This window comes from Diuraphis noxia, unplaced genomic scaffold, assembly GCF_037042655.1.
Source record: "Diuraphis noxia isolate RWA-SAM2 unplaced genomic scaffold, SU_Dnox_SAM2 contig0004, whole genome shotgun sequence".
NCBI classification, from domain to species: domain Eukaryota; kingdom Metazoa; phylum Arthropoda; class Insecta; order Hemiptera; family Aphididae; genus Diuraphis; species Diuraphis noxia.
The window spans coordinates 66,340,360-66,367,607 of record NW_028301714.1 but is presented as its reverse complement, the minus strand read 5'-3'; the positions used below and the strand labels follow the sequence as shown (position 1 = coordinate 66,367,607).

The 27,248-nt window shown below is 26.8% G+C and overlaps 2 protein-coding genes across 6 annotated transcripts in view; one reads left to right on the top strand and one right to left on the bottom strand.

Moving 5' to 3' along the window:
* Positions 1-6,525, bottom strand: part of LOC107169039 (uncharacterized) — a 16,228-nt gene extending 9,703 nt beyond the window's left edge. For 2 of the 5 annotated variants that reach the window (XM_089225347.1, XM_089225346.1), the window contains exon 1: positions 4,545-4,731. The gene's annotated coding sequence lies outside the window, so the exon portion shown is untranslated. Of the gene's footprint in view, positions 1-4,544; positions 4,733-6,392 lie in introns of those variants that run through there. The other 3 variants (XM_089225344.1, XM_089225348.1, XM_089225343.1) reach the window with 3 other exon arrangements.
* Positions 1,911-27,248, top strand: LOC149056379 (zinc finger MYM-type protein 1-like). The gene is made up of 5 exons (XM_089227072.1): positions 1,911-2,017; positions 23,306-23,394; positions 25,677-26,483; positions 26,583-26,921; positions 27,157-27,248. The coding sequence occupies exons 1-5, from the start codon at positions 1,911-1,913 to the stop codon at positions 27,246-27,248; spliced, it is 1,434 nt and encodes a 477-aa protein (XP_089083198.1).

Sequence of the window (27,248 nt, the reverse complement as noted above, 5' to 3'; positions counted from 1 at the left end):
CAAAATAGAAAAATTGGTACCTACCCAAAGACAATTAATTTTATTATTACACAAGAAAATAATATTTATTACAAAGTAGGTACCAATTTAATATTTCATAATATAATGCATTCATAAAAAGCGGGTAAGTCGTGGATGTCACTCTGCTGTACAGTAGGTTACAATAGTGGGTTACCTACTGTAATGGATGAAATTAAATTTGAATCCAATGATATAATATCATCATTGTATACGAAAAACTATTCTGAGCGGAGACGGTTTATCTGTCTAGGATATAATATAGATTATTAAAAATTTTCAAATCTTGGATTTAAAAAGAAAAACTTTTATGAATTTCTATCTAAGATAATTGTCGTAATTTTTACGTATTAAGTCAATATTTGAACTTCAAATGCTAATAAAAAAAAATTGTGCCTATGTATTCTTATAATTTTTTAATCACTATAAGAATAACTTATGAGGAACTTTGTATTAATTTTTCAAGTATTTTATTGGGCCAGAAAAAATTTATCGACACTTAAAAAAAAATTTTTTAGAAAAATTGAAAATTTCAGTCGTCTATAAATATCTCAAAAAAAGTCAAAATATTTTGAAAAATAAATCTTGTAAAGAAAATGCAAATCTAAATAACTGGTAAAATTTTCAAGTATCTACGACTTATACTTTTTGAATAATAACAAATATTTAAAATCGTTTCAGGATAAATCGTTATCGTTACGCTATTTCGTAAAAATTTAAAATTCAAACGCACTTAAAATTTGTCCTATAATGATGCTTAGAGTTGTCTCTATAGCTACTTGAAGGAAAACTTATGGAAAACATAGTGTTGTATTTTTAATCCTTAGTTATAAACACAAACAATTTTATGATTTTTCAACTTCAAAATTACTTGCAAATTTTCGCGTTTTCGACAGATTTCGTAAAAATTTTGAACTATAAACGCTTATTAAAAAAAAATTGTGACTTACGATTTTTAATTTTTAGCTACAATAAGAACAACTCATAAGGAACCTTGCATTAAATTTTCAAGTTTTTTTGGTCATCCAAATTTTTTTACCGACACTTCAAAAAAAAATTCTCATAAAAATCGAAAATTTCAGTGGTCTATAAATAACTCAAAAAATTCAAAAATTAAACTGTATATAGATAAAATTAACATAAAAATTTGGTGAAAATTTCAAGTATTTACAGTGATTAGTTTTTGAATTACAACCATATTAAAAAATCGATTTGGTCGAAAACTAGTTTTGCGTAAAAATTCCCGTTTTTCTGTCACTTTTTTTTTGTTTTTCTCGATTTTTTTGAAAACTATTGGAAAATGTTTACTTTTGTTTATCAATAAAACAAAAGAAATTAATTAATATTGTAGTACACAGTTATAAATTATTAGTGTTATATTATTCTGGTAAATACTAAATTTTTAAATTTTTCTAAGACAAAATATTCTTTTCTCTGGGTTTTGGTTTTTTTAGTTCTGTTACAAAGTTTACATAAAAATTCTATTTTATTTTCTTCCACTTCATATAATCTGCAACTCAAATGCATTTTTCCATCACATGTTGAACATTGCAATGTCCTTTTTTTCGTTGATCGTAGTAATAATATCTTCGTCATTTCTTGTAGATATTTCTTGATTAATTGGGCCAATGGAATTTTGATCTACAAACTTAAGTAGACTTTCTCCATCATCTAAACTATAAATAAAGGACATTGTTTGGCATGCTCAGAAGAAAACTACGAAAAAATGGTTCAATGTTCAACATGTGATGGAAAAATGCATTTGAGTTGCAGATTATATGTAGAGGAAGAAAATAAAGTAGAATTTGTATGTAAACTTTGTAACAGAACTATAAATAAACAAAACCCAGCGAAAAGAAGCATACTGTAATTTGGAACTGCAGGCGATCAAAATGAAGACTAAGTCAAATAAAAAATTCCCTCCACCACTTGTTGGAAACTCGGTAAGATTGCCAAAATCAGATGTTGATCGATGCCGAGGAGAAGCTTTAATGTTTTGGCATGTGTTTTGGAAGTTACAGAAGATGGGTTTTAGGAAATAAAACAACTTATAGTTGATTGATTATTTTCAGTAGGTAATAATTAAATAATAGTCACAATGTTTTAAATTATTTATTTGTATTTTTTGTATTTTTTGAATAGGTATTCTAAAAATTTAAAATTTTTGTATTTACCAGAATAATATAACACTAATAATTAATAACTGTGTACTAAAATATTAATTAATTTCTTTTGTTTTATTTTTATGAATGCATTATATATTATGTAATATTAAATTGGTATTTTGTAATAAATATTATTTTCTTGTGTAATAATAAAATTAATTGTCTTTGGGTACCAATTCCCCTATTCTGCATATTGTCAATTATTGTTGTTTGTCATTTTATGAAATGCCTTGTTATTATACAAAATACATAGGAAATGTATGTAAAAAAAAAATATTATACAGTTCTTTAAAAATCTCCAGGCATTCCTGAACATTTTATAAAATACCAATATTATGCCGCTAACACATATATAATAATGTAAAATGCTGTAAAAAAATATTTTCTAAGGTTTATAGTTTTTAAACTTGTAATAATTGTTCTTTAATAAAGGAATCCCCAGATGTATTAAATTATATTAAACCTCAGCAATTATTTATGTTGTAAGCTCCACCGCCACGCAATAACTCGTCTTACAGCGAGAGCTAGTGTCCACTTCTGAATAAGTGTTCGTCGTGTCTTACGCAACCTTGACTCATAAAATATCAATGATCCATAATAAGATTCTCCATTATTATAAAGTATTCGCAAAAACCTAATTAAATACTCAAGCATTAACTGTTGTAATTAATTCTAGACGCGCAGTTTCATCCAAAACCAATTATCATTATTTTTGGATGGGATATCAGTCGATTGTTCTGTGAAAAATATCGTTTATTCTGGTTTTAGATTTTAGTGTCAGCTTATAAGAAACGACAGTGTGATTTGGCGGCTGAGTACGGCGTACCTATCTATGGTATGGTGGGTAGGTATAACAACTTTTATTTCGTTAAAAACTTATGACGTCGGATCGCCGAATCGCGTACAGACTAGTTTATAGGCATTGAAATGAAAGTATATTTAAACAATTTTTTGTTCTTTTACTTAAAATAATTATTACAATTTTTATAGAAAGTATTTGGAAAACTGTCAGAAGTTTACACGAAATAATTTTTTTTATATATAGTAAATATTTTTGAGTGAAGCGCAAAACGAATTTTGAGAGTACACTCTATGCAATATAATATTGATTTTATGTTTATGTAATATCTATTTCACTGCAATACGTTATATCATTAAATTTGTTATTTTAATATAGGTATCATTAATATTGCTAGCATGCTATTGTTAATGCTTGTATTTGCTGACATACAATTATCATTATATTATAATATCTGTTACTACCAAATACTTCTATAATACTATAAAATTATATTTATTCAATTGTTATGAACAAACATTATATACATGTCGAAATATATTATAATTATAATTAGAAAAATAATTTTTTGAGATTTTATAATAAAATTAATTGTATTCATTATACATTCCATAATGAAGGCATCATGCATTTTTAAGGTACCTACTGATTTATTAAAAGGTAGATGATTAAACATAATTTTAGTCATCATTCTCAGTGGCGTAGCGTAATGGCGAAGACTAAGTTCAGAGGCAATTGCCTCTGGGATTTTTCAAATATTGGGCGGGGGTGGGTATCAAGGATTGTACTTATTTACATGCAAAATCATGTGGGGTGGGTCATCTACATGGGGGACTGTCTCTGGAATATTTTTAGTTCATCACGCCACTGATCACTCTAATAATAAATATATAAGCTGAATTTTAGGTACCTAGGCTAGGTATACTATATTATTAATATGCAAACTAAGCTTAAGTATTCTTTTTAAAATGTTTGTTAATGGTTTAAAACCTCTGCACATTTATATAATACCTAGTCATTGTTATTATATCGTGGTTCTTATAACTAACATTAAATATTTTATTACGAGTATATTATAAAACGAAAATGTTATCGATAAAGCTGTGCTTTGCTCACTGCTCCGGCTGTACATCACTCAATATAATTTCTGTGTTATACTAATCTGTGTAGTACCTACATATAACGTGAAAATAATAATTAAAAAATATTGGTTTGAAAGAGACTTAATGTTGTACCTATATAAAATATTCTATGCTCAATCGTATGGTAAAACAGATATGGTATGACGATTTAATCAGGCATTACCGAAATACCGAACAATCAATAGGTATCGTACAGATTTTCTTCGATTTTTACAATTACAATAAATTCTACATCTCAATATCTCATGTATTATTATGCTTGATATTATACACTTATAATATATGGGTTTAATCTTTTTATTTGTTATCGTTTAGTCTGGTTGAGGATAATTTTCATTTCCATACCAAGTAAATATACCATAGCTAAATAACTAATATTATATAAACGTATTTTATTTAAACCAGTAAAACTAGAACTACCTTGATTTGATTCACCAGATGTTGATTCAATATTATGGTTAGTTGAAATTTCGTCTTCATTTAATTTTCGTTTTTTAACAATACATTTATCCATTATTTTAACTAAAATTTAATTATATAAAATTATAAAATATCTAGACACGACTGAAGTTTATATGTTTCGCAATGATGACTAAAACCAGACTGATTGTACTGAAATTGTTAGTATGCCTATATTATTAAATTACTATTGTCGATACATGTTTTACAAAAATTAAGATAAGATAAAAGCACAAGACATCGAAGCGATAGCAATGAAACTGGTATATGAACATTAAAATAGATCGAACATCGTAATATTTCTACAAAATATATGAAACCAGAAACACGATAGGTTTTATATTATTATAGTCCGTTTTATTACTCACAATGCTATATATTTAATGAAATTGTTTTTCTAAAAAAATATTTCAAATAATTTCGCGGCACCCTAAAAAAATTTCGCGGCACCCTAAAAAAATTTCGTGGCACCCTATAGGGTGCCGCGGCACCCTGGTTGGGAATCTCTGACCTATACAATGATTTCATATCATTGAATTTAAATTAAATATATAATGTATTGTTAATGTTCAACAGAGCGTTACTTAGTTTCCGGTAATTTTAATTTCAGTCAGCATTCTCCATAGGTTCAATTAGTGTAAAAATAACCAAATCTATAGTTGCGATATATTATTATTATTAAGACCAGGGGCGACATTTTTTACGGGTGGGGGGGGGGGCTGCAGGCTGTACATTTTTTATAAACGCCTTCTTTGACCTGCCAACAATAAATTTAAGCGCCAATTTACCTAAGTGTTACATATTAATATATATATATATATTTTTTTTTTGTGCCATTTTGAACAAGGTAACCCATATAAAAAATTTCAGGTTTAGCTATATTATTTATTTTGAGTGTGCAGGGAGAAAAAATGTATAGGTTAGGTTCGATTAAGTACTGTTAAGATGCTTTATACCCATAAATTTACTTACCAAATACAACTGGCATCCACAATATAATATAAACTCATTAAAAGTACCTACACATAGTTTTTCAAAAATAGTAATAATATAGTGATGTTTTCATACTAATATAGGTGACATATTAGATAAAGCTTTTGTCACCATTTAAACCGCCCCCACCCTTTATGCACCGAAAAAAAATTCCATGTGGCCTGGTAATGATTTGAATAGCCTGCAAAAATTTTGGCACCAACAATAAAAAAGTTGAAATGACGACCCTGGTTAAGACATATTCAATAACCCTAAAATAATATCACACTTTTTCAAGGGCAAAATAAAATTAGTATACTAAAGGTGTTTTTTGTTAAAAAATATATAAAATTATATTAATTAAATTGCTTATAAATTATAATAATGTAAAAAAAAATAATTAATGTTAATATAGATAATAGCAAAAATAACTATTCAAATAATAATATAAGATATTTAATAAATAAAATAATACATTATAATCGGGTAATGCTATGTAATCAATAATATATAATATAAATAATCAATCAAATAATGATACATACCTATTATAAAAATTTAAATATATTATGTGGAGAAAGTATCAGTGAATTTTATTTTCTTGATATTGAAATATCCTTATTTTTAAAACATTGGTTATTCAATTTTTTCTTCATGATCATTCGAGTAATTTTGAGAATTACTTATTAGTTACCATATATTTTTTAGTATTAATAGTACCTACGATAATCTCTTTTTCTAATGTAATTAATATTGCTACAGAATATTTAAATATTTTTAGGAGTTGCCGGTTGACTGATTTTTTTTTTTGAAAAATAATTAAATCAAGTTTCTCACCAATATAATGATTGCTGTAAAGTTCGGTCCTCCAATTGTTTATTTTCACTCAGCTGATAATCAGAAATATTTGTTTCACAACCTGCTTCAAACGTTTTCTTACTGTCTATTATTTTATGGAGTCTATTATATATTATGGTCCGCCACACAAAAGTTACGGTTGACCGTCACGATCCAAACGGATGTTTTGTGATGATAGTTATTAAATCATTTGAAGCACTTTTCAACTATTTGTAGGTACCGAATATTTTATATCCCTTATAAAATATAACTTGTGAATAATTTGCGTGCTGTGACACGTTTAAATATTAAACATTTTTGCTTAACTGGTAAATTGTAATATGTGCATGTTGCATTATTTAATAAAAAGTTATCGGAATATTTTTAATCAAAAACGTATAAACACAGCGCCTGGATTATTGTAATTCGTTAGTACGTAATGAAGATCATTATTAATTATTATGAACATTTACAATATCTAAACGGCGGACAAGGATTGATGCGAATGTGTAAAATCCACCATAGGTATCGCTACTTTTCCAGATGCATGACTAGTATATAAAATCAAAATTTATTAGCAATAATAGTTTACTTTCAAAACTAAAAGTCCGTAGTGTATATATTATATAAGCTTTAAGAGGACGTGATACCCGCATGTGTTGTCTCCGTCTTACAAATGCGTAACATGGTACATTTTTCGCTCAGCAAAACACGTGTAGCTCCGTTAACTTAAAAATTAGAGCGAACTGACCTCTTATAAAATTTAAAGGTAAGATTATTATCTAGACAACCTCATATGCTTTTTATTTTATATCAAATTTAAAGCGAGTTATGAGTATTTTAAAATTGTGAATTTTTTGTGTATCTTAAAATACTCATAACTTCCTTTAAAATTTAAATATATTAAAAAGCATACGAGGTTGACTAGATAACAATCATACCTTTAAATTTTATAAGAGGTCAATTCACTCTAATTTTTAAGCAAACGGAGCTACACGTGTTCTGCTGAACGTAAAATTTACTATATAATGCACTTGTAAGACAGAGACAACACATGCGGGTATCACGTCCTCTTAAGATGAATATTACGACATTGTTGAGAATTGGATTTGAACAACTCCGAACTTGACTCGAGAAGAAATGTGTCAAAAATATAATAATTGATCGTTAAGATTTGCACGCATGCAGTGGTGTATCCAGGGGGGGGGGTGGTTAGGAGGTTGTAACCCCCTATGAAAATTTTTCATTATTTAATGTATGATAATAAAAACATACTTATTTTATACAATTAAATTAAATTTAAATTAAGTTCATATTGGAAGTAGTGTCAATGGACTCTCCCTTCCCTCAAGCTGTCCAGTCTGGTAAAAATTGTTATCCAAATTACTTATTGTATTTATGTTATACAGATTGTATATTTTTTCATCTTTAATAAAAAATAAAATAAAAACATACAAAATTCAAAACAATTAATTGTTATATTTTTTCTTATCCCTCCCCCCCCAAAAAAAAATCTAGATACCCACTGTGTCGTATATATATACAGGGTGATTCTTTTATTTAACAATACTCATATGGTATTTGTGCGTAAATACCACCTAATATAATATACCTATAACACACAAAAACCATCCAACTTTGGGAGGCTATATCTTGTAAACGGATTAATGAAAAATGAAAATTTAAACGGGAAAATTCATTGAAAAAATAGCCTTATTAGTTTATGAAATTTTAAGTATAGGAAAATTAAAAATTGATAATGATTTACCTGATAAATATAAGGGTGAAAATATTTAAAAAATATATTGTTCTAGAACAAGATGGATTTAAAATTTAGAGAAAAAAAAATTTGAAAAAGTCAATAGTTTTTGAAATAATGAGTTTTGTGTGATAAAAGAATCAGCCTGTATATATAATTTTTTTAATTTTATTTTTATTTTAAACGCCATACAGCTTTTACAATATATTACTTATTAATGAATATACATTATATCATATTTTTATATACATATCCAAACATAACACATTGAATATCAATAAATTGAAATTATACAGTAGTACATAGTAGGCTCCTGAAAATTAAATTTAACGGAACAAAAACCTAAATTAGAAAAAATGTTTAACTAGTTTGACTATGAACTAAAGACATAGCTCTCCTTAAAGGATCATCATCCAAATAATTTTTTGACACTGAAGCAAGGTATAGTAGGGGTCACGAGAACGGGTTGTACCTGGAATTCGAAAACCTATTCTAGATAACAAGTCTATGTATTAATACATATAAACTTATTGTTTTCCAATAAACTACATCAGCACGATTGTTTACATTTTGTAAATATTGATGGTTTTATACAATTATTAGTGATTACTATTGGTAATCTAAAAATGCAGATAAATGGGCACTACTCTGCTGTATATTAACAGGTTTCCTGTGTCCGTGTGAGTCACTATAATGAATAATAATATGTTAAACTTAAATTCAATGATATTATATCATTGTATTTGTATGCCTACACGAGAAACGGTTCTGAGCGAAGACCTGTGTCATATTGTAATTTGTATTACAAAATACCTATACATTTTAATATTATGTGATATATTTAAATTGCTATTATAGTAGTTTATATTACTATTAGTAATACATTAGTAATTTACACTGCAATCATTTTTTTCTGAGTACGTTGCATTTGAAATGGCTTTGTGTGTATAAAATATAATAATATATATGCAATAGAAAATTTCAAGTACAAATAATATTTTAAATTAATATACAAAACAATAAACAACTAGAATCGTTATTATTTGTTTAAAATTTAAAATATCCAAATTTGAACTTAATATAGCTATTTATAAAAAGAATCTGTGTTTAAATATTTTTTTTAAATTATTTGGTTACAGTGAACTACTTATTATGAGAAACCTTATTTTAAATGTTGAATCTTTAGCTACAAAAATGTAATAGGTATTTTATAAATTGTAAACTATACAAAATAATTTGCAAAAACAAAATATTATGTTCCCACCGTTTAACTACCTTAAATATAAATATGCGTATGACTTAAAAATAATTGTTTACAGCAACAAAAAAAACCATACTACTATATATTTTAGATTCTGAGCAGATGAGCGATGAATGTATTGATTTTAAAATGATCTCTGTGTATTTTATTTCGTGACTGCAGTAGTGCAGTGTACACGATAAGATGTCGAAATAATGCTTCGATTTTCAACTCCAGTAGCTTTTCTGGTTGAAAGTAAATCTAGTTGGTACATTGTGGAGATAAAATTTTAATTTTCCCAGTAGTTTTCAAAAGCACCGAAAAAACAAAAAAAAATTAAGGAAAACGGTAATTTTTACGCAAAATCAATTTTTGAGAAAATTGAGTTTTGATATTGGTGTAACTCTAAAACAAAATACCATATTGACATGAAATTTTCATTGAATGTTTATACTGGAATTTTCTATACTTGATAAAATTTTCAAAATATTTCAAATCTTTTTAAGTTATTTATAGATATTTGAAATTTTCGATCTTTTTAGTTTTTTTTTTCTATAAATGCCAGTAAAGTTTTATTCGTTTGGTAAAAAAGCTTCAAAATGTAATACCAGGCCCCTTATATATTGTTACAACAACAGTTAAAAAATATTAAAAATATATAGTTACAATTTTTTTTAATAAGCATTTAAGATTCGAATTTTGACAAAATACCTAAAAATCACGAATATTTGCAATTTATTTTAAGTTAGAAATTCATTAATTTCTATCTTTTTAAATCTAAGATTTGAAAATTTAATGTTAGATTGTTAATGAGTTTTCTACTTTTATAAAATAAAAAATGTGTATCAGAAAGTCAAATTAAATTTTTATGAACATTTGAATTACAACATTTATGACAACATTCACTCAATTTTTGTTGTATCAATATTCTTATTTTGTTGTTTCCAAAAAATAATAACTTTAGAAACTTGAAATTTACACCATTATAATATGTTTATTTGATCTATTCCTATACTTGATAACATTTTCAAAATATTTCAACAATTTTTAAGTAATTTATAGACATTTGAAATATTTCGTTTTTTAGTTTTTTATTCTATAAATGTTGTTAAAATTTTATTCTGTGGGTCAAAAAACTTGAAAATTGAATACAAGGTTTTGGTACTTTTTTTTTTATGACAATTTAAAGATCAAATTTTGACAAAATTTGCTTAATTGAAAATTTACAAATTCTTTAGTGGTGTAAAATTTATAAAACTTTTAGTTTTTATAGCTATAAGGATTGAACATTTAAAACAAGGTTCGGCATAAGTAGTTAATTCTGCGGAAAAAAATCTAAAAGCTACAAACCCAGTCTTTTTATAGTTATTTTAAGTTCAAATTCGCATGAAATTACATATTAAATAACCAAGAATAACAATTTTAGTTACATTATTGTAATTTAAAAATATTATTCTTGGGTATTTATAATTTCTGCAGTATACTTTATATTCTAATATTAATAGTTAATGCTGTTAATGAATTATGTTAATACTTTATACCTAATGAATTGGTTGATTCATGGACACATCCCCGTCTGCCATTTCCCCGTCGCACGTTTCCCCGTACGACATATCCCCGTAAATTATAAGTATACTCATAAATATAAAATATAAGTAATAAAAATACAAAAAATTACTATAAAATATTTTAATGTTGTAGTTCTAAATTATGAACGATTCCAATTATTAAGTACTCATTTAGATCACGTTCATCATTATGTAGACCACTTATAATGTGTGTTGACTATTAGTTTATCGACGAATCATTTGGATTTTACACCGATAACGAAAAATATTAGTCCTTTTTCAAAATAATCAATTGCGGAAAAAAAAATCCTAAAACGGAACAAAATTTCCTAGTGTGACATTTTGTTCCGCAGGGATATTTTGTTCCCCTCGGTGGACATTTTGTTCCATTTTGAAGATAACTTGATAGGTTCAAAAAAATTAATAATGGAACAAAAAATCCTAAAACGGAACAAAATGTCCTAGTGCGACATTTTGTTCCGCGGGGATATTTTGTTCCCCTCGGCGCGGCACACCGATTTGTGAATAATTTGATCCTTTCATAAAATGTAATAAAATAACTATCCTACCTAAATATATCTATTGGACAATAAGAACGGCTTAGTGAATAGGTATTAAATATTTTATTACTTTATTATATTATAATTATTATTTTCAAGTGTTTGACTGTTGTACACTATAAAATAAGATTAATTTATTTGAAAAAAATTTCGTAGGTATTGGTGCACACTGGGGATAAGTTTGGCAAGATTAGGGGGAAGGCAATAAAACTTATTTTAACAAAATATATTGTTTTGTATTGGAAACGCTCTAACTAGTAACTATATAGTAAGGTGTAACTGTTTAAGGCCCTTTAAATAAGGGAAAAGGGCCTACATACGAAGCTCCTTTAGAAAGCTGTACTGTTTGTCATGCATTCTATGGATGAAAATTATCAGTATTAGATTTATTTCATTCTGCAACATCAACTGCAACATTTTGGTTTGTAGGTAATGTAGGTAGTATTCAACGACAAAAATGTTGAAGTTAATTGTTATTTTATTTACATATTTTAAATTTAAGGTATAAACAATGGTAGAAGTATACTCTAATTATCATATACGTCTTGGTAAGTTATAAAGATTGTTTTGCACCCACTAACCTATTTAGTATTTTTAATTAATATTATTGTGTAAGTCATCTACGTGTCAATAAGACCATAGGTGATAATAAGACCGATGAGGTTACAATTAGACCATAAGTAAATTTATTGGTGGAATTAAGTCCATTTTATATTTTGGGTACCTAGACTAACTATTGTAACTCGTTAGTGTAAGGTAGTGCATTTTAACACTTCGTTATAAGGCCCCTTAAAAATGTATTCAAGTTTCGAACCCTAGGAGGCACTGTGCACATTTCTAGTTTAAAATATTTCATTCGTGTATGCTCAGTTAGTGGCTTAGTGCTCCACTGTGTCAAAATTCTTAAAAAACTACGTTTTATACTTTACCAAAGCACCCCTACATATTAATTTTATAATTCTTATTTTGCAATTACTTAGTACTTATGAAATTTTTATGAATATTGTTATGCTTGTTTGAAAAAAAATATATTTTAATTAACTATGAACATTTAATAGAGACTTGCTATTAATCTAATTTTCATCAACCGTAAGTAACATTTTCCAGGCGTTTAATTATAATATAATAATGCGTTATATTGAACACAATGATACAAATTGATTGGAAACAAATTTACAATTTTTTAACATTACCCAATTAATCAAATTTATATTTCTAGGTTCTTCTGTTTATATTAATATTACTCTTTTTGCAGTATATACAAATATACTGCGAACTATAAAATTGCGTACAACTTAGGCTAGTTATATTATTACTTACTTCTTTGCTATTAGCCTTTTAGATACAGTAATTCATATTGATTTTATCAAATGCATTATAGATATATTATTTTATTAATAATATTATTATCATTTTTATAATATAATATACACAAAATTTGCTTATCATAGTTTATTTTCTCTGTTGATAAACGTTGTCAATAGGGAAGGTCAATTGTATCGTTTTAAAAAATAACATTCTAGTAGCAATAAGCAAGGAGCTAGGTAGGTAAGAGCAAGTACTAGAATTTTAATCTTGATCATTTGGGCCAGCAAAAACAATGATACCACAATGACAACTATCATCATTAATAATAATTATTGTAATCATGTAAAATTACTAATATATTATAAAATCCGTTTTGGGTAACTGCAACGGTGTGTAATTACTGAAAACCTATTGGCTATTACGTATATTTAACGCAATGATGAAAATCATTGGAAGCAAAATACACGCCTTATCTATATCTGAGCTGGGTAGCAAGTTACCAATGCTAGACGATAGTGGGAAAGATTATACAAATTTTACAGGCCAGTTAGTCATAAGAGAACTTTTCTCAATATAAATAAATAAATACATATATATATATTTATATTTTACCCCCTTAAATAATTGACGCCCGCGTCCTTCAATAATATTTGATAATTATTATTGCTGTATATTTGTTAGGTATTTAATTATATCTTTATTAAAAACAAACCAACTACCAAGCAAATAATCTAAAGTTTTTTTTATATTTTATGGAAGATGTATTTTATTTTATTATTTAGATATAGGTTCCTATAGTGTTCTTACACAAGGAAGTGCGTAAAATAGCCGATAATATATCAGCCGATCCGTATTCTAGCCGAAAAATAATTTGTTGGATAAATCGTCGTCTCAGAATGAAAAAGTTCTAAATAATCTAAATCAATTTTTTTGAAAAATGGTTGTTTTGCATATATTATTTAATATTTTATTCTTGTATAAATCAATATTAAAATTGTATCGATCTGTTGATTATTCAATGAGATATAGAAAATGAAAAGGTTATAACTCATACAAATATGAGGGCGAAACTGAGAAATATCAGTTACAACCTTTTTTAAGACCTAACCATCTTAGATGTAATAACTTAGAATGAAAAGGTACTATTAAAATAAAATTATACCACTGGTACAATACAATTATTATTGTACCATAATAAAATTTTGGCGCGTACGAGTAATTACCGCCTATTTTTGTTTTTTGGTGTGATAAGATAATATGCGGTATAAATATATTATTGACATAATGTGGTTAATTTTGAAAAAAAAATAAAGAAGTTGCTAAACTAATATTTTTCCTTATCTCTTGTAGTAGGTATGTGATATACTGATATAATTAAGTCATATAATACCTAATAGGTACTCAAATTAAAAATGTAATATTATATTAAATACTAAAAAGTGTATGATATACGTAGTGTAAAAGCTAACCTAATTTACACGTCTTGAAAGATGGTATCACATGAATAAAATATAATATTTAAATCAGTATCAAAAAGTTCTAACTCATTAAATAATATATTTATTTAGAATAAAAAGGTTGTTACTAAACAAATAATTGTTATTTTTAGAATGACAATATTTTAGTGTTTTATTATTAACTTGATCAAAAATTGCGGTAAGAACAAAATTCAAGTTAAGTTGTGTTCCTTGGACCTTTCTTGATACTGCATCAAATTTAGGTAACTTAGTATTTACGGCGAAAAAAATTATTCCAATTCTAACTTAAAAACGTTCTCCTGAACAATTACAAATATTACGTTAGAACCTTTTCATTCTGAGACGACGAAATAGGTATATATTAACAGAACCATAGTTTAACCGAAAATAGATTAGCTGACAAATATTACAGCTGAAGCCCCTGAAGGTATTTTAGCCGAATATATACCGATTACTGATTATTGTAGTTAGTTATCATATTAATTTTGTTTTTTTTAATGTATTAATTTATTACATTGTGTAAAATTACATATAATGTTAAACACTTAAACAAAATTTTTAAAAATCTCGCAATTAATAATAGTGGAAGTACTAACAGTTGCAATGACCTGTGTGGTTTCTGTGTGAAAACTATATATTATGTTATTACATTTTGTTATCAAGGAAAAATTACCTTAATTACAGTATTTAACAAAAAAAAAGGATAGGTGCCTATAATACAAAGCAAAATAGTTAGAATATGTAGTATACTAGTATAGGTATATAATTACCACTAGAAATAGATAGCTCTAAAGGCTTAGGAGTTAGGCCTGATAAGAGATCTAGCCCTGCATTTATTTATATATTTTAATAACTGTTCTGGCGTCTATATGAAAAGGTGACTACTGACTAAAGTACCTATCCATAGGTGAGAAAACCAGACTTCTAAGTCGAAATGATGCTGAGCATTGGTCTGGTCGACCAAAACCTAATAACAAACAAAAACATGATAGTAAAAAAGGAATAAACAAAATTGTGTAATGTGTGGTAATGAGAACTGATTTAGAACACATGAAAATTGACAAATATAAATTCTTTTTTTCTTTGTAGGTATTTATTTCAGTAATATTAGCTTATATTGTTTATAATACAGAATACTTGATTGGTTAGTGCGCGGGAAATAGTGTAATTCCAATTTTCTACTGTTGTGCACTCTTGATAACATCTTTAATGTTAATTAAGCCCTTTTTATTGTCCTATAGGTACTAAGGGTATAGACGTATAGTACCTACCTAATATAGTTCAAACTTTATATTTATCAATAGTATATTATATAAACCAATTGAGCGTGCCTAACCAGCAATATATTTTGAATATATTTACAGACAGAAAACAAAATAATAAAAAAAAAGCGAGTAGGTAAGTGGATGTCGCTCTATTGTACATTAGGTAGTGAGGTGGATATCTGACTAGGGTAGGTTAGATTTGAATGCAATGATAGGTAAGGTATACGAATCGTAAACGTCGTTGTATACGAAAAACGATTCTGAACGAAGATGATTTGTCAGTCTAGGATATATTATATTTAAATATTGTCATATTATATTCTATTTTGATACAAATATTTTATTTTTAAATTAAGACGCATTTTGCATAAGGCATGGTTAATCAATTTTTCCAAAAACATTACATGAAGTTATCATAATTCATAATATATTATTATATTATATTATCATAGATATACATATACCTGGTTTGAGGATAAATCGTTATCATTACGCGATTTCATAAAAATTTAAAACTCAAACCCTCAAAACATTTTTGCTATAATGATGCTTCAAATTTTCTCTATAGCTATTTGAAGCAAAACTTAGTATTGTATTTTTAATCCTTATTTATAAACGCGAAAAATGTTATGATTTTTCAACTTCAAAATTACATGCAAATTTTCGCATTTTCGACAGATTTCGTAAAAATTTGAACTATAAACGCTAATAAAAAAAATTGTGCATATGTATTCTTATAATTTTTTAATAACTATAAGAATAACTTATGAGGAACTTTGTATTAAATTTTCAAGTATTTTAATAGGGCCAAAACATTTTAATCGACAGTTAAAAAAAAATTTTCAGACAAATTGAAAATTCAGTCGTCTATAAATATCTCAAAAAAAGTCAAAATATTTTGAAAATTAAATCATGTAAAGAAAATGCCAATCCTAATAACTGGTAAAATTTCCAAGTATCTAGGACTTATACTTTTTGAATAATAACAAATATTTAAAATTGTTTCAGGATAAATCATTATTGGTACGCTATTTCGTAAAAATTTAAAATTCAAACGCACTTAAAATTTTTCTTATAATGATGCTTCGAGTTTTCTCTATAGCTACTTGAAGGAAAAGTTATGAAAAACTTAGTGTTGTATTTTTAATCCTTAGTTATAAACGCAAAAAATTTTATGATTTTTCAACTTCAAAATTACTTGCAAATTTTCGCGTTTTCGACAGATTTCGTAAAAATTTTGAACTATAAACACTTATTAAAAAAAAATTGTAACTTACGATTTTTAATTTTTTTTAGCTACAATAAGAACAACTCATAAGGAACCTTGTATTAAATTTTCAAGTTTTTTTGGTCGTCCAACATTTTTTTACCGTCACTTCAAAAAAATTGAAAATTTTAGTGGTCTATAAATAACTCAAAAAAAGTTAAAAATTTTTGAAAATTAAACTGTATATAGATAACACAAACATAAACATTTGGTGAAAATTTCAAGTATTTACAGTGATTAGTTTTTGAATTACAACCATATAAAAAAATCGATTTTGTCGAAAACTGATTTTGCGTAAAAATTCTTGTTTGTTTGTCACTTTTTTTTTGTTTTTCTCGATTTTTTTTAAAATGACAGAAAAACGGGAATTTTTACGCAAAACCAGTTTTCGACCAAATCAATATTTTTATATGGTTGTAATTCAAAAACTAATCACTGTAAATACTTGAAATTTTCACCAATTGTTAATGTTAGTGCTATCTATATACAGTTTAATTATACAATAATACAATTTAACGATATAAGTTTCATAAAATAGTATAATGTATCATATTTAAATTTTACTATTACATTAATTTATAATTATACATTTTAGATTCTGAACGAAGTGAGGAATGTATTAATTTTACAATATAATGTGTATGTTTTTTTTTTTTGTTGTTTTTGTGTCTGTGTACAGCATAACTAGTCGAAATAATGCTTCGATTTCAAACTTTGGGGGTGGTTTCCGATGTAAAAGTGAATAGCATTATAAAGGTCAAAAGTTAACATTTTCCAACAGTTTTAAAAAAAATCGAGAAAAACAAAAAAAAAGTGACAACAAAACAAGAATTTTTACGCAAAACCCGTTTTCGACCAAATCGATTTATTTATATGGTTGTAATTCAAAAACTAATCACTGTAAATACTTGAAAATTTCACCAAATGTTTATGTTAGTGTTATCTGTGTACAGTTAAATTTTCAAAAATTTTTGAAATTTTTTTGAGTTATTTATAGACAACTGAAATTTTCAATTTTTATGATAATTTATTTTTGAAGTGCCGGTAAAAAAATGTCGGACGACCAAAAAAACTTGAAAATTTAATACAAGGTTCCTTATGAGTTGTTCTTATTCTAGCTAAAAAAAATTAAAAATCGTTTGTCACAATTTTTTTTTATAAGCGTTTATAGTTCAAATTTTTACAAAATCTGTTGACAACGCGAACATTTGCAAGTAATTTTGAAGCTGAATAATCATAAAATTGTTTGTGTTTATAACTAAGGATTAAAAAGGTGAAAGATACGTACTTTAAAACCATATTTTTTTCATATTCAGGAAATTTTTCATACATTCTAATCAGTCTTTTATGCAGTAGAGTGTAGATTATGTTGAAAGCGAAATCATCCTAAAAATTAGACGATGGATGATTGATAATTATGTGTTGACTCTTCATACTCAGTTTCCTAAAGAATATATAGTGGATTTGGGTTACTTGTTTCCAAGCTTTATGGAATTAAAAATATTATTAATTTTTTTTTTTTATTGACCTAAAGCCTGCCGACTAAGGCCATTAGCTATACATAGGCCATTGGGTTTGGGGTGGTACGGTAGGGGTTATTTTTGTGTGTTGGTTTGTAGGTTTTTAAGTGGGTAGGGTTGTAACACGTGTTTGTGTATGAGTGGCAAGGATATGTTGCTAAAAACCCCGGGTGGTCACCCATCCGGAAGCTAGCAACTGTGGCCGGTACCGTATACTCAGTGCGTTTTCGCAGATTGAGCTTACGAACACGCCTCACCAAGCCACTAAAAATATTAATAATATCTCAAAATTAGTAAAAATATTGTAAAATGTGAATGTCATATTGTCATTATATACGGCGGATAATGTTTATACAAATGTTTAATGAAAATATCAGGTATATATGGTAATTCGTTTATGAGTTACACGAAACAAACAAAATCAATTTTGAAAAAAACTTCATGTTCTCCTTAGTTTTGTTTTTTTTTCTCAATGTAGTTATTTAAATAGTACTGGGAATTTCTATTTTGAAATTCCAAAAATACCAACTAGATCCAATTTTTTATCCGAAATCACTTTCAAAGTTTGAAATCAAATCATCATTTTAACCACTATTATGACTTATCACTGATGTAATTATTATTATCTGAAATAAAACTGTTTTATGCATTAAACATGCATATATTGAATTTAAAATTATTGAAGTGTTTTTGTTTTAGTGTATAATAAATATATTAACTATACTGATAACGTTATCAGGTATAATGTATAATATATTTATTATACACTAAAACAAAAACACTTCCGTAATTTTAAAGTCAATATATGCATGTTTAATGCATAAACAGTTTTATTTCAGATAATAATAATTACAATTTAGAATCTTTATTGTACAGCTAAGTGCACGATAGCATTTATTATTTTAATCTTGATTTATGGAATAATTTATCACATGAGGGAGTACTGGGGTAACGCACGTTTATTTTTTTTATCGTTTTATACGTCCTTAAACCAGTGTTATGATGTTTATTTTATAATTAATCTATTTACTCATATTATTTTAACAAATAAAAAACACTTTGCTGTACAATAGGTTACAAGTGGGTTACTGTAATGGATGGAATTAAATTTGAATCCAATGATATAATATCATTGTATATTTGTATACGAAAAATGATTCTGAGCGGAGACGATGTATCTGTCTAGGATATATTATAGATTATTAAACATTTTCAAATCTTAGATTTAAAAAGACATTTTTATGAATTTCTAGGATAAAATAATTTACGAATTTTCGTGATTTTCGTGATTTTTACGTATGTTGTCAAAATTAAAATTTGAATGCATGTAAAAAAAAATTGTGGCTATATATATTTCTTTTATTTTTCAACTGCTATTGTAAAAATATGTTAGGAGCCTTGTATTAAATTTTCAAATCTTAGATCTAAAAAGAAAAACATTTATGAATTTCTATCTAAGATAATTTGAAAATGCTGTAATTTTTACGTATTAAGTCAATATTTGAACTTCAAATGCTAATAACAAAAAAATTGTGCCTATGTATTCTTATAATTTTTTAATCACTATAAGAATAACTTATGAGAAACTTTTTATTAAAGTTTCAAGTATTTTGATTGGGCCAAAAAAATTTTTATCGACACTTAAAAAAAAAATTTTCAGTAAAATTGAAAATTTCAGTTGTCTATAAATAGCTATAGAGAAAACTCGAAGCATCAGTATAGGAAAAATTTTAAGTGCGTTTGAATTTTAAATTTTTACGAAATAGCGTAACGATAACGATTTATCCTCAAAAGATTTTAAATATTTGTTATTATTCAAAAAGTATTAGTCGTAGATACTTGAAAATTTTACCAGTTATTTAGATTGGCGGTTTCTTTACATGATTTAATATTCAAAATATTTTGACTTTTTTTGAGATATTTATAGACAACTGAAATTTTCAATTTGTCTGAAATTTTTTTTTTGAAGTGTAGATAAATTTTTTTTGGCCCTATCAAAATACTTGAAAATTTAATACAAAGTTCCTCATAAGTTATTCTTATAGCGATTAAAAAATTATAAAAATACATATGCACAATTTTTTTTTATTAGCATTTGAAATTCAAATATTGACTTAATACGTAAAAATTACGGCAATTTTCAAATTATCTTAGATAGAAATTCATAAAAGTTTTTCTTTTTAAATCTAAGATTTGAAAATTTAATACAAGATTCCTTACAAATTTGTCAATCTTTATCACAAACAGAATGTCCACCGGAAATTCAAATTAAATTTTTATTAGCATTTGAATTTCAAATATTGACAAAAATTCGTCAAAACCATGAATATTTGCAAATTATTTTGTTGTTCAAAATTCATAATATTGTTTGTATTTATATCTAAGGTTATAAAATTCAACACTAAGTTTTCCATAAGTTTTTCTTCAAATATCTATAGAGAAAATTTGAAGTGTCATTATAGGAAAAATGTTTTGTGCGTTTGAGTTTTAAATTTTTATGAAATCGCTTAATGATAACGATTTATCCTCAAACCAGGTATATGTATATCTATGATAATAAAAGGTATTATGAATTATGATAACTACATGCAATGTTTTTTGAAAAATTGATTAACCATGCCTTATGCAAAATGAGTCCTAATTGAAAAATAATATATTCGTTTCAAAGTAGAATAGCTAGGTATATCGTATATGACAATATTTAAATATAATATAGGTATCCTAGACTGACAAATCATTTCCGTTCAGAATCGTTTTTCGTATACAATGATACCCATCATTGCATTCAAATTTAACCTAACCTAGTCAGAGGTCCACCCCTCCACATAATGTACAGCAGAGCGATACCCACTTTTCCGCTTTTTTAAAATAAATTTACAAATGTTTATGTATTTATGTCAACATAGATTACTATATATTGATATAAATACATTAAAAAGAAATATATGATACGTTTATACGTTTCTTTATAAATTATATATGCAATGTTCTTCGATAACTCAAAATGGTTCCACGCGTAGTAGTTTGATAGTAACTAATATTTGTCTCACATCAACAATAAGGGTATTGTTTCATAAATCATAATACTTTATAAATTGTGTTGTAAACAAAAACAACTATAAATTTAAATTTGTAACTAATATAATACTAATTAATTCATGAAATTACAAATTTGAATTTTGAGCTATATAAAGTAAATATTATGAAAAAAATATGTAATAATCATTCTATTCCCCTGTAGTTAAAAAAAAAAAAGAAGAACTTTTTGAGAGACTTTCCAGCCAACCTACAAGTGGTGTCTCCTAGATTTCACTAATATATTGACTGGGAAATAACTCAACTATAAATTATTATATAATACGAAATAAAATAAATTTTTTTTCAGCCTAATATAAGTGTTTACAAATAGATTATCAACACACGCTTAAGCTCCGTATAGACTTATTAATATATATTAGATATTTGACTTTGTATTCGACTTTCAAAATAAACAAAAAAATACTTTACATTTAAATTATTTAGAGAAAATATTATATTTAGACAAATTGATATGTCATTCCCTCAAAAATATCAATCTCTATCTTTTTTTGTAATTATGGAGAATTTATACTCTAAAATTACTGATAAAGATGATAAAGACGTATAAAAATAATCCTGCGTGAATGCGTTTTGTCTATGTAACGCGTGGGTTAGAGAGAGAAAACAAATAGTGCAGTGGCGTATCCAGCATTTTTTTTTTTGATTGGGGGGGAGGGAGGTTAAAAATATAACATTAAATTGTGTTGAATTTTATTTTATAATGTTGATCGATCATTAAATGAATTAAACATTGAATAATTTTCGGAGGGGTTACAACCTCATACCACCCCCCTTGGATACGCCACTGAAATAGTGTACATCCTCTTAAACAGAAGCTTACTGGCTTACCTAAGTGTTTATACCTATGAGTTATGACCCTATAATCAGTGGCGGGCGCAGGGGGGAGATAATATATCCCCCATTGGCTTTTTTTTTAGTCTTCAAATATGACTGAATTTTGGATCTCTAATTTTGTTTTGTCTAATAATAAAGATTGAAAATAATACATTTTTATTTATGACACCCCCCCCCCCCATACCAAATTCCTGGGCACGCCACTGTCTATAATAACGTTTACTCTGGCTCTGGATATATCTTTACGATTTTGTTAATGCTTCTTGTGCAATGGACAAACGAGTTGATTATAAATTTAAAAGTTTTTCATCTATAATGTGACACTTAATTGTTTCAAAAATTATTAACTTTTGTCTTTTTGAAAATATTTTTTATATAATTTTAGTTAGGCGTAACAAATTAACTATAAACAATATTTTTTTTAAATTTTAATTTCATATTCGGGATCAAAATAATATTTGATGTATTTCGATGTCTAAAAATCAATTATTTGACTGTTACTTGTTAGTTATAACTTTAATAAGAGTTATAAGTATTTTGTAGTGTAGTATTTTAGTATTTAGTAGTGTTTAGTTTAGTTAAATGGAGTGAAATGGCACGTGATTAACCCTATAAAAATGTTGGTCTACTACTCCACTCATTAAAAGTTAAAATACTTGTAACTAATTAACCACCCACTCGACTGTGGCATAACTAAATCTTTAGTAGCCAATTACATAACATCTGTTTGGACCTAAATGTTTGAACGTTTGAAGTAATAAAAAAAATATAGGTACCTATACTTTACTTTTTATGTTGAAAAATAAACATTTAATTATAAATTATAATGTAAATAAAAAATTAAATTAGTTAATAACATAAATATTAACATGTGGCATATTAAAAAAATTGTAAAATAAGTATAATAATAAATAATTATAATTATTTAATTATTTAACGAAAATAATATGGAGAAAAAATTTAATTAAAATGTATTAAAATAAAATATTTTAAATAGATTATATTAATTTTTCAGTGACAAAGAACAGGAGTGTGGATGGAAAAGAGGAAGAGGAAAACCGAAAAATAGATGGTTTGATGATATGCTCGATATGAGAATGACTGGTATTTGAGAAGAGGATGCTAAGGATCGTAGTAAGTGGAAATTGAGGACCAGTGTGGTCGACCTCAAATAGTTTGGAGAGAAGGCGAAGGAAAAGAAGATTAATTTTTTTCTTGATTTTAATTAAGTTGGAGCCTCTGGTACGCGGTAGTGTTATTGTGACACATATATTTAGGTAAATAGCCTCTCATATATACTCTAACCTATTTTTACGTTACAGCTATACTGCCTATACTCGTCCGTAATTTACGATGAATCTGAATACTTCATGTAATAATGTACAAAAGTATATAATACGTCGTATATAAAATCTCGCGTTTAAATAAAAGTCATTGTTATTATATACCGTGGTTGTTATAACTAATATTTATTCTTTTATTGCGAGTGTATTATAAAACGAAAATTATGTCGATAAAGCTGTGCTTTGCTCATTCTGTCAGCTGTACATCACTCAGTGTAAGTTCGATGTTATAGTAATCTGCAGTGTAATACATATAACGTGAAAATAATAATTAAAAAATATTGGTTTGAATGAGGTGTAACGTTGTGTATAAAATATTTTATGCTCAATCGTATGGAAAAACACATAATATATGGTGCTTAATCATGCATAACCGAATGATCAATAGGTGTCGTATCGATTTTCTTTGATTTTTACAATTCCAATATTCCATTCCAAGTAGGTGTTACTATTTAAAAAAATGCAAGTTGAATTGCATATACGCACAATAAAAAAGTTAAAAATTTGTGGTACATCAAACTCAAGCATAATTATTATATACATGATTATATTATGTACTGATTGAGTAGTTACGGACGATATAGGTGTGGTGGTTCCGATGACAATATGATAAATAATAATAATTATTATATAATATTTATATATTTATTTATTAATAGAGCTCGAATTTTTATTGCATGTATTTTCTCAATAAAATATCCAGATTCATAAATTATTATTTTATCTATTTTTATTTAAATGTATTTGATTGTTAGGAAAATGGGTAGTTTTAAAGGGAAGATTTTTATATTGGATTTTTTTAATATTTAATATTTATACAGTTTTAATACTTATAATATATTAATATGTACCCATATGGTTTAAGTTTAAACATCACTAAAAGTTGCATCATAATCTATACAATTTGGTTATATTTTTTTACTTCACGTAAATTATTATATTATAGACTGCAGTTGTACCTATAGGTACTTAAATAATATTATACGGTTTTGAACAGTACAGTTCCTCAATATCTTTCTATGGTGGGAGGGCTAAAAACATGATCACGAAATTTTCAAAACGTCTACGGTATATCGGTAGGTATTATAGGTGGAAAATTGTTGCTAATTTTTCGAAATCATAAAACCTTGTTGATGAAACAAACAACTACGTCAAAAACATCAAAAATAACCTCGTGTTTAATATGTTAAGTACGCAACCTCAACATCATCATTCATCGAGCAATTGCCGAGTCGAAAAAGCCACCGGATATACACGAACGGCGATTTGTATATGAACGCATATTAGGTATTATAATTCGGTTTTGCAGATGATCTAGCTTTACTCGCAGTCGGAGAGACTTCAGACAACCTGGAGGAGGTGATCAACCCCACATTAGACCATAGGCGCACATAGGGGGGTGCTTGGGGGTGCTTAGCACTCCCAGGTTTAAAATTAGCACCGCATAAACTATTTAAAATATTTATTACATAGTCATATCTTTTGAAATATTATTATATAAATCAGGATATTTTGAAAATATCAACAGTTAGTTTATCAGCAGAAATGATGGTTTTAATGAATAGTCTACCAGCCAGCTTTATATATGAAGGCATGAAAAATCAATGTTATAAAAGTTCGTTTCCAAATGTCTGTAAGCTATTGGGAATAACAATTCCAATTTCTTCGTCAACGTGTGAACGCACCTTCTCAGCTATGCGCAAGGCCGGATTAAGGGGGGGTCTAGCCGGGGCGGCAGCCCCGGGGCCCTCTCAAATACCCAAGTGAAAGGGGCCCAAACAATTTTAAGCCGATACATAATTTTCAGTGATTTAAAAAAAATAGTTTTTCTATATTTTAAAAACCATTTTTTTTATCGACAAAAATAACTAAATAGTAAATACTTACAAAAGCACAATGGTAGAAAAGATGCATTTTACCACGCACTAAGACATATATATTATGTATATCTTAGTCCGTGGTTATAATTTATGTTATTTTTATTTCTGTAATAACATAGACATAAAATTAGAAAATAATTACAAGTCTGGGTAATATTGCCAGTATTGGTGGAATACGGGAAGGTTACAAAAATAAAAGGGTACAAAAATAAAAATCCATTAGCTGTGTTTATACCTTGTACAGCTCATTCGTTAAATCTAGTTGGAGTAACTAGTGTAAATTGTTGTAATGAAGCTGTCAATTTTTTTGATTTTGTACAAAAATTGTATAATTTCTTTAGTGGGTCAACTCACAGGTGGAATGTACTTATTAACATATTGAAAAAAGAAGAAAAAAATAGTGTCAAAGGAAATTCTAGTAGACTTCTTACACTTAAATCCTTAAGTGACACTAGGTGGTCTTGTCATGCAGAAGCTTGTAAAGCAATAGTTGTAAATTATGAACAAATTTTGACTGCGTTAAAAAGTATGTATGATGGCGAAGAAAATAATGTTACAACTTTAGATGCTAAATCGTTATGGAAGAAAATGGTAAAAAGAGAAAGTGCATATATGTCATTACTTTGGAATGACATCATGGAAAGAAGTAACAAAACGTCAACTGAATTACAACATTCAAACTGTGACACAATGAAGGCGATCAACTTATTAAAATCACTGAAGTGTTATGTGTTAAGTTTACGGGACTCAAATTCAATTTACGAAGAGAAAATACCTAATCTTAGTCCTGAAATTACCATTTACTACTCAGATGAAAAGCAAAGAAAAAAAATTAAAAAATTCCCTGATGGTAGCACAAATGAAGAAGTATTAAAAGGAAAAAACAAATTTCGTGTACAGACACATATATTTATTATTGATAAATTTGTATCAGAATTAAACAAAAGAATTTCCGCTTATGAATATATTGGTGATCATTTTTTATTTATAACACACTTAACTCAAGAATCTAATGAAAAAATTGATTTAAGTGTCTCAACATTTATTTCAAAATATAAAAATGATGTAGATATTACTTTACCGAACGAACTTGTACAATTTAGAGAATACTGGAGGCTTTGTCAACCTTCTTTTGATCCAGCTGACATTTCCAAATTATTTTCCTGGTTTGGTAATCAATCACTCGAAGAGGTATTTCCTTGTATATTTACTACTTTAAAAATATATTTGACAATTCCTGTAGCTAATTGTTCTGCAGAGAGAGCTTTTTCTAAATTAACTAGAATTAAAAATAAGTATAGAACTAGTCAAACCCAAGAAAACTTAGATATACAAATGATTTTATATTCTGAGAATGATTTGTTAAAATCATTAGACTTAAATGATGTACTAAAAGAGTTGGCTTCAAGTAAAGCAAGAAAAAAAAATGTGATTAATTAAATAGTTTTTGTTTTATATATTATTAACTTAAGTTTGATATTTGTTGTATACTATTAATAAATTAAATAGTTATTATGAAAATTTGTATTTACTTTTATCATACTAAAATAAGTAATTTTATAGACATAAATTGTACAAACCTATTAATTTTATAATATGATAATGCTATTGAGAATTTGTGAAATAGTTTTAAAAAAATGTAGTGTTCTGCGAGCGTAGCGAGCGGTTTTGTAAAGCATGTTTTGTCAAAAGGGCCCATATAAAATTTCAGCCCCGGGGCCCAATAGGTGCTTAA

Bases quoted from the DNA above. Each gene is read 5' to 3' on its own strand.
- LOC149056379 (XM_089227072.1), top strand. From the start codon at position 1,911: ATGAAGACTAAGTCAAATAAAAAATTCCCTCCACCACTTGTTGGAAAC. The intron at 26,484-26,582 runs GTGATCATTTTT...AAAATGATGTAG, and splicing joins TTCCGCTTATGAATATATTG to ATATTACTTTACCGAACGAA. The intron at 26,922-27,156 runs GTAAAGCAAGAA...AAAAAAATGTAG, and splicing joins ACTAAAAGAGTTGGCTTCAA to TGTTCTGCGAGCGTAGCGAG.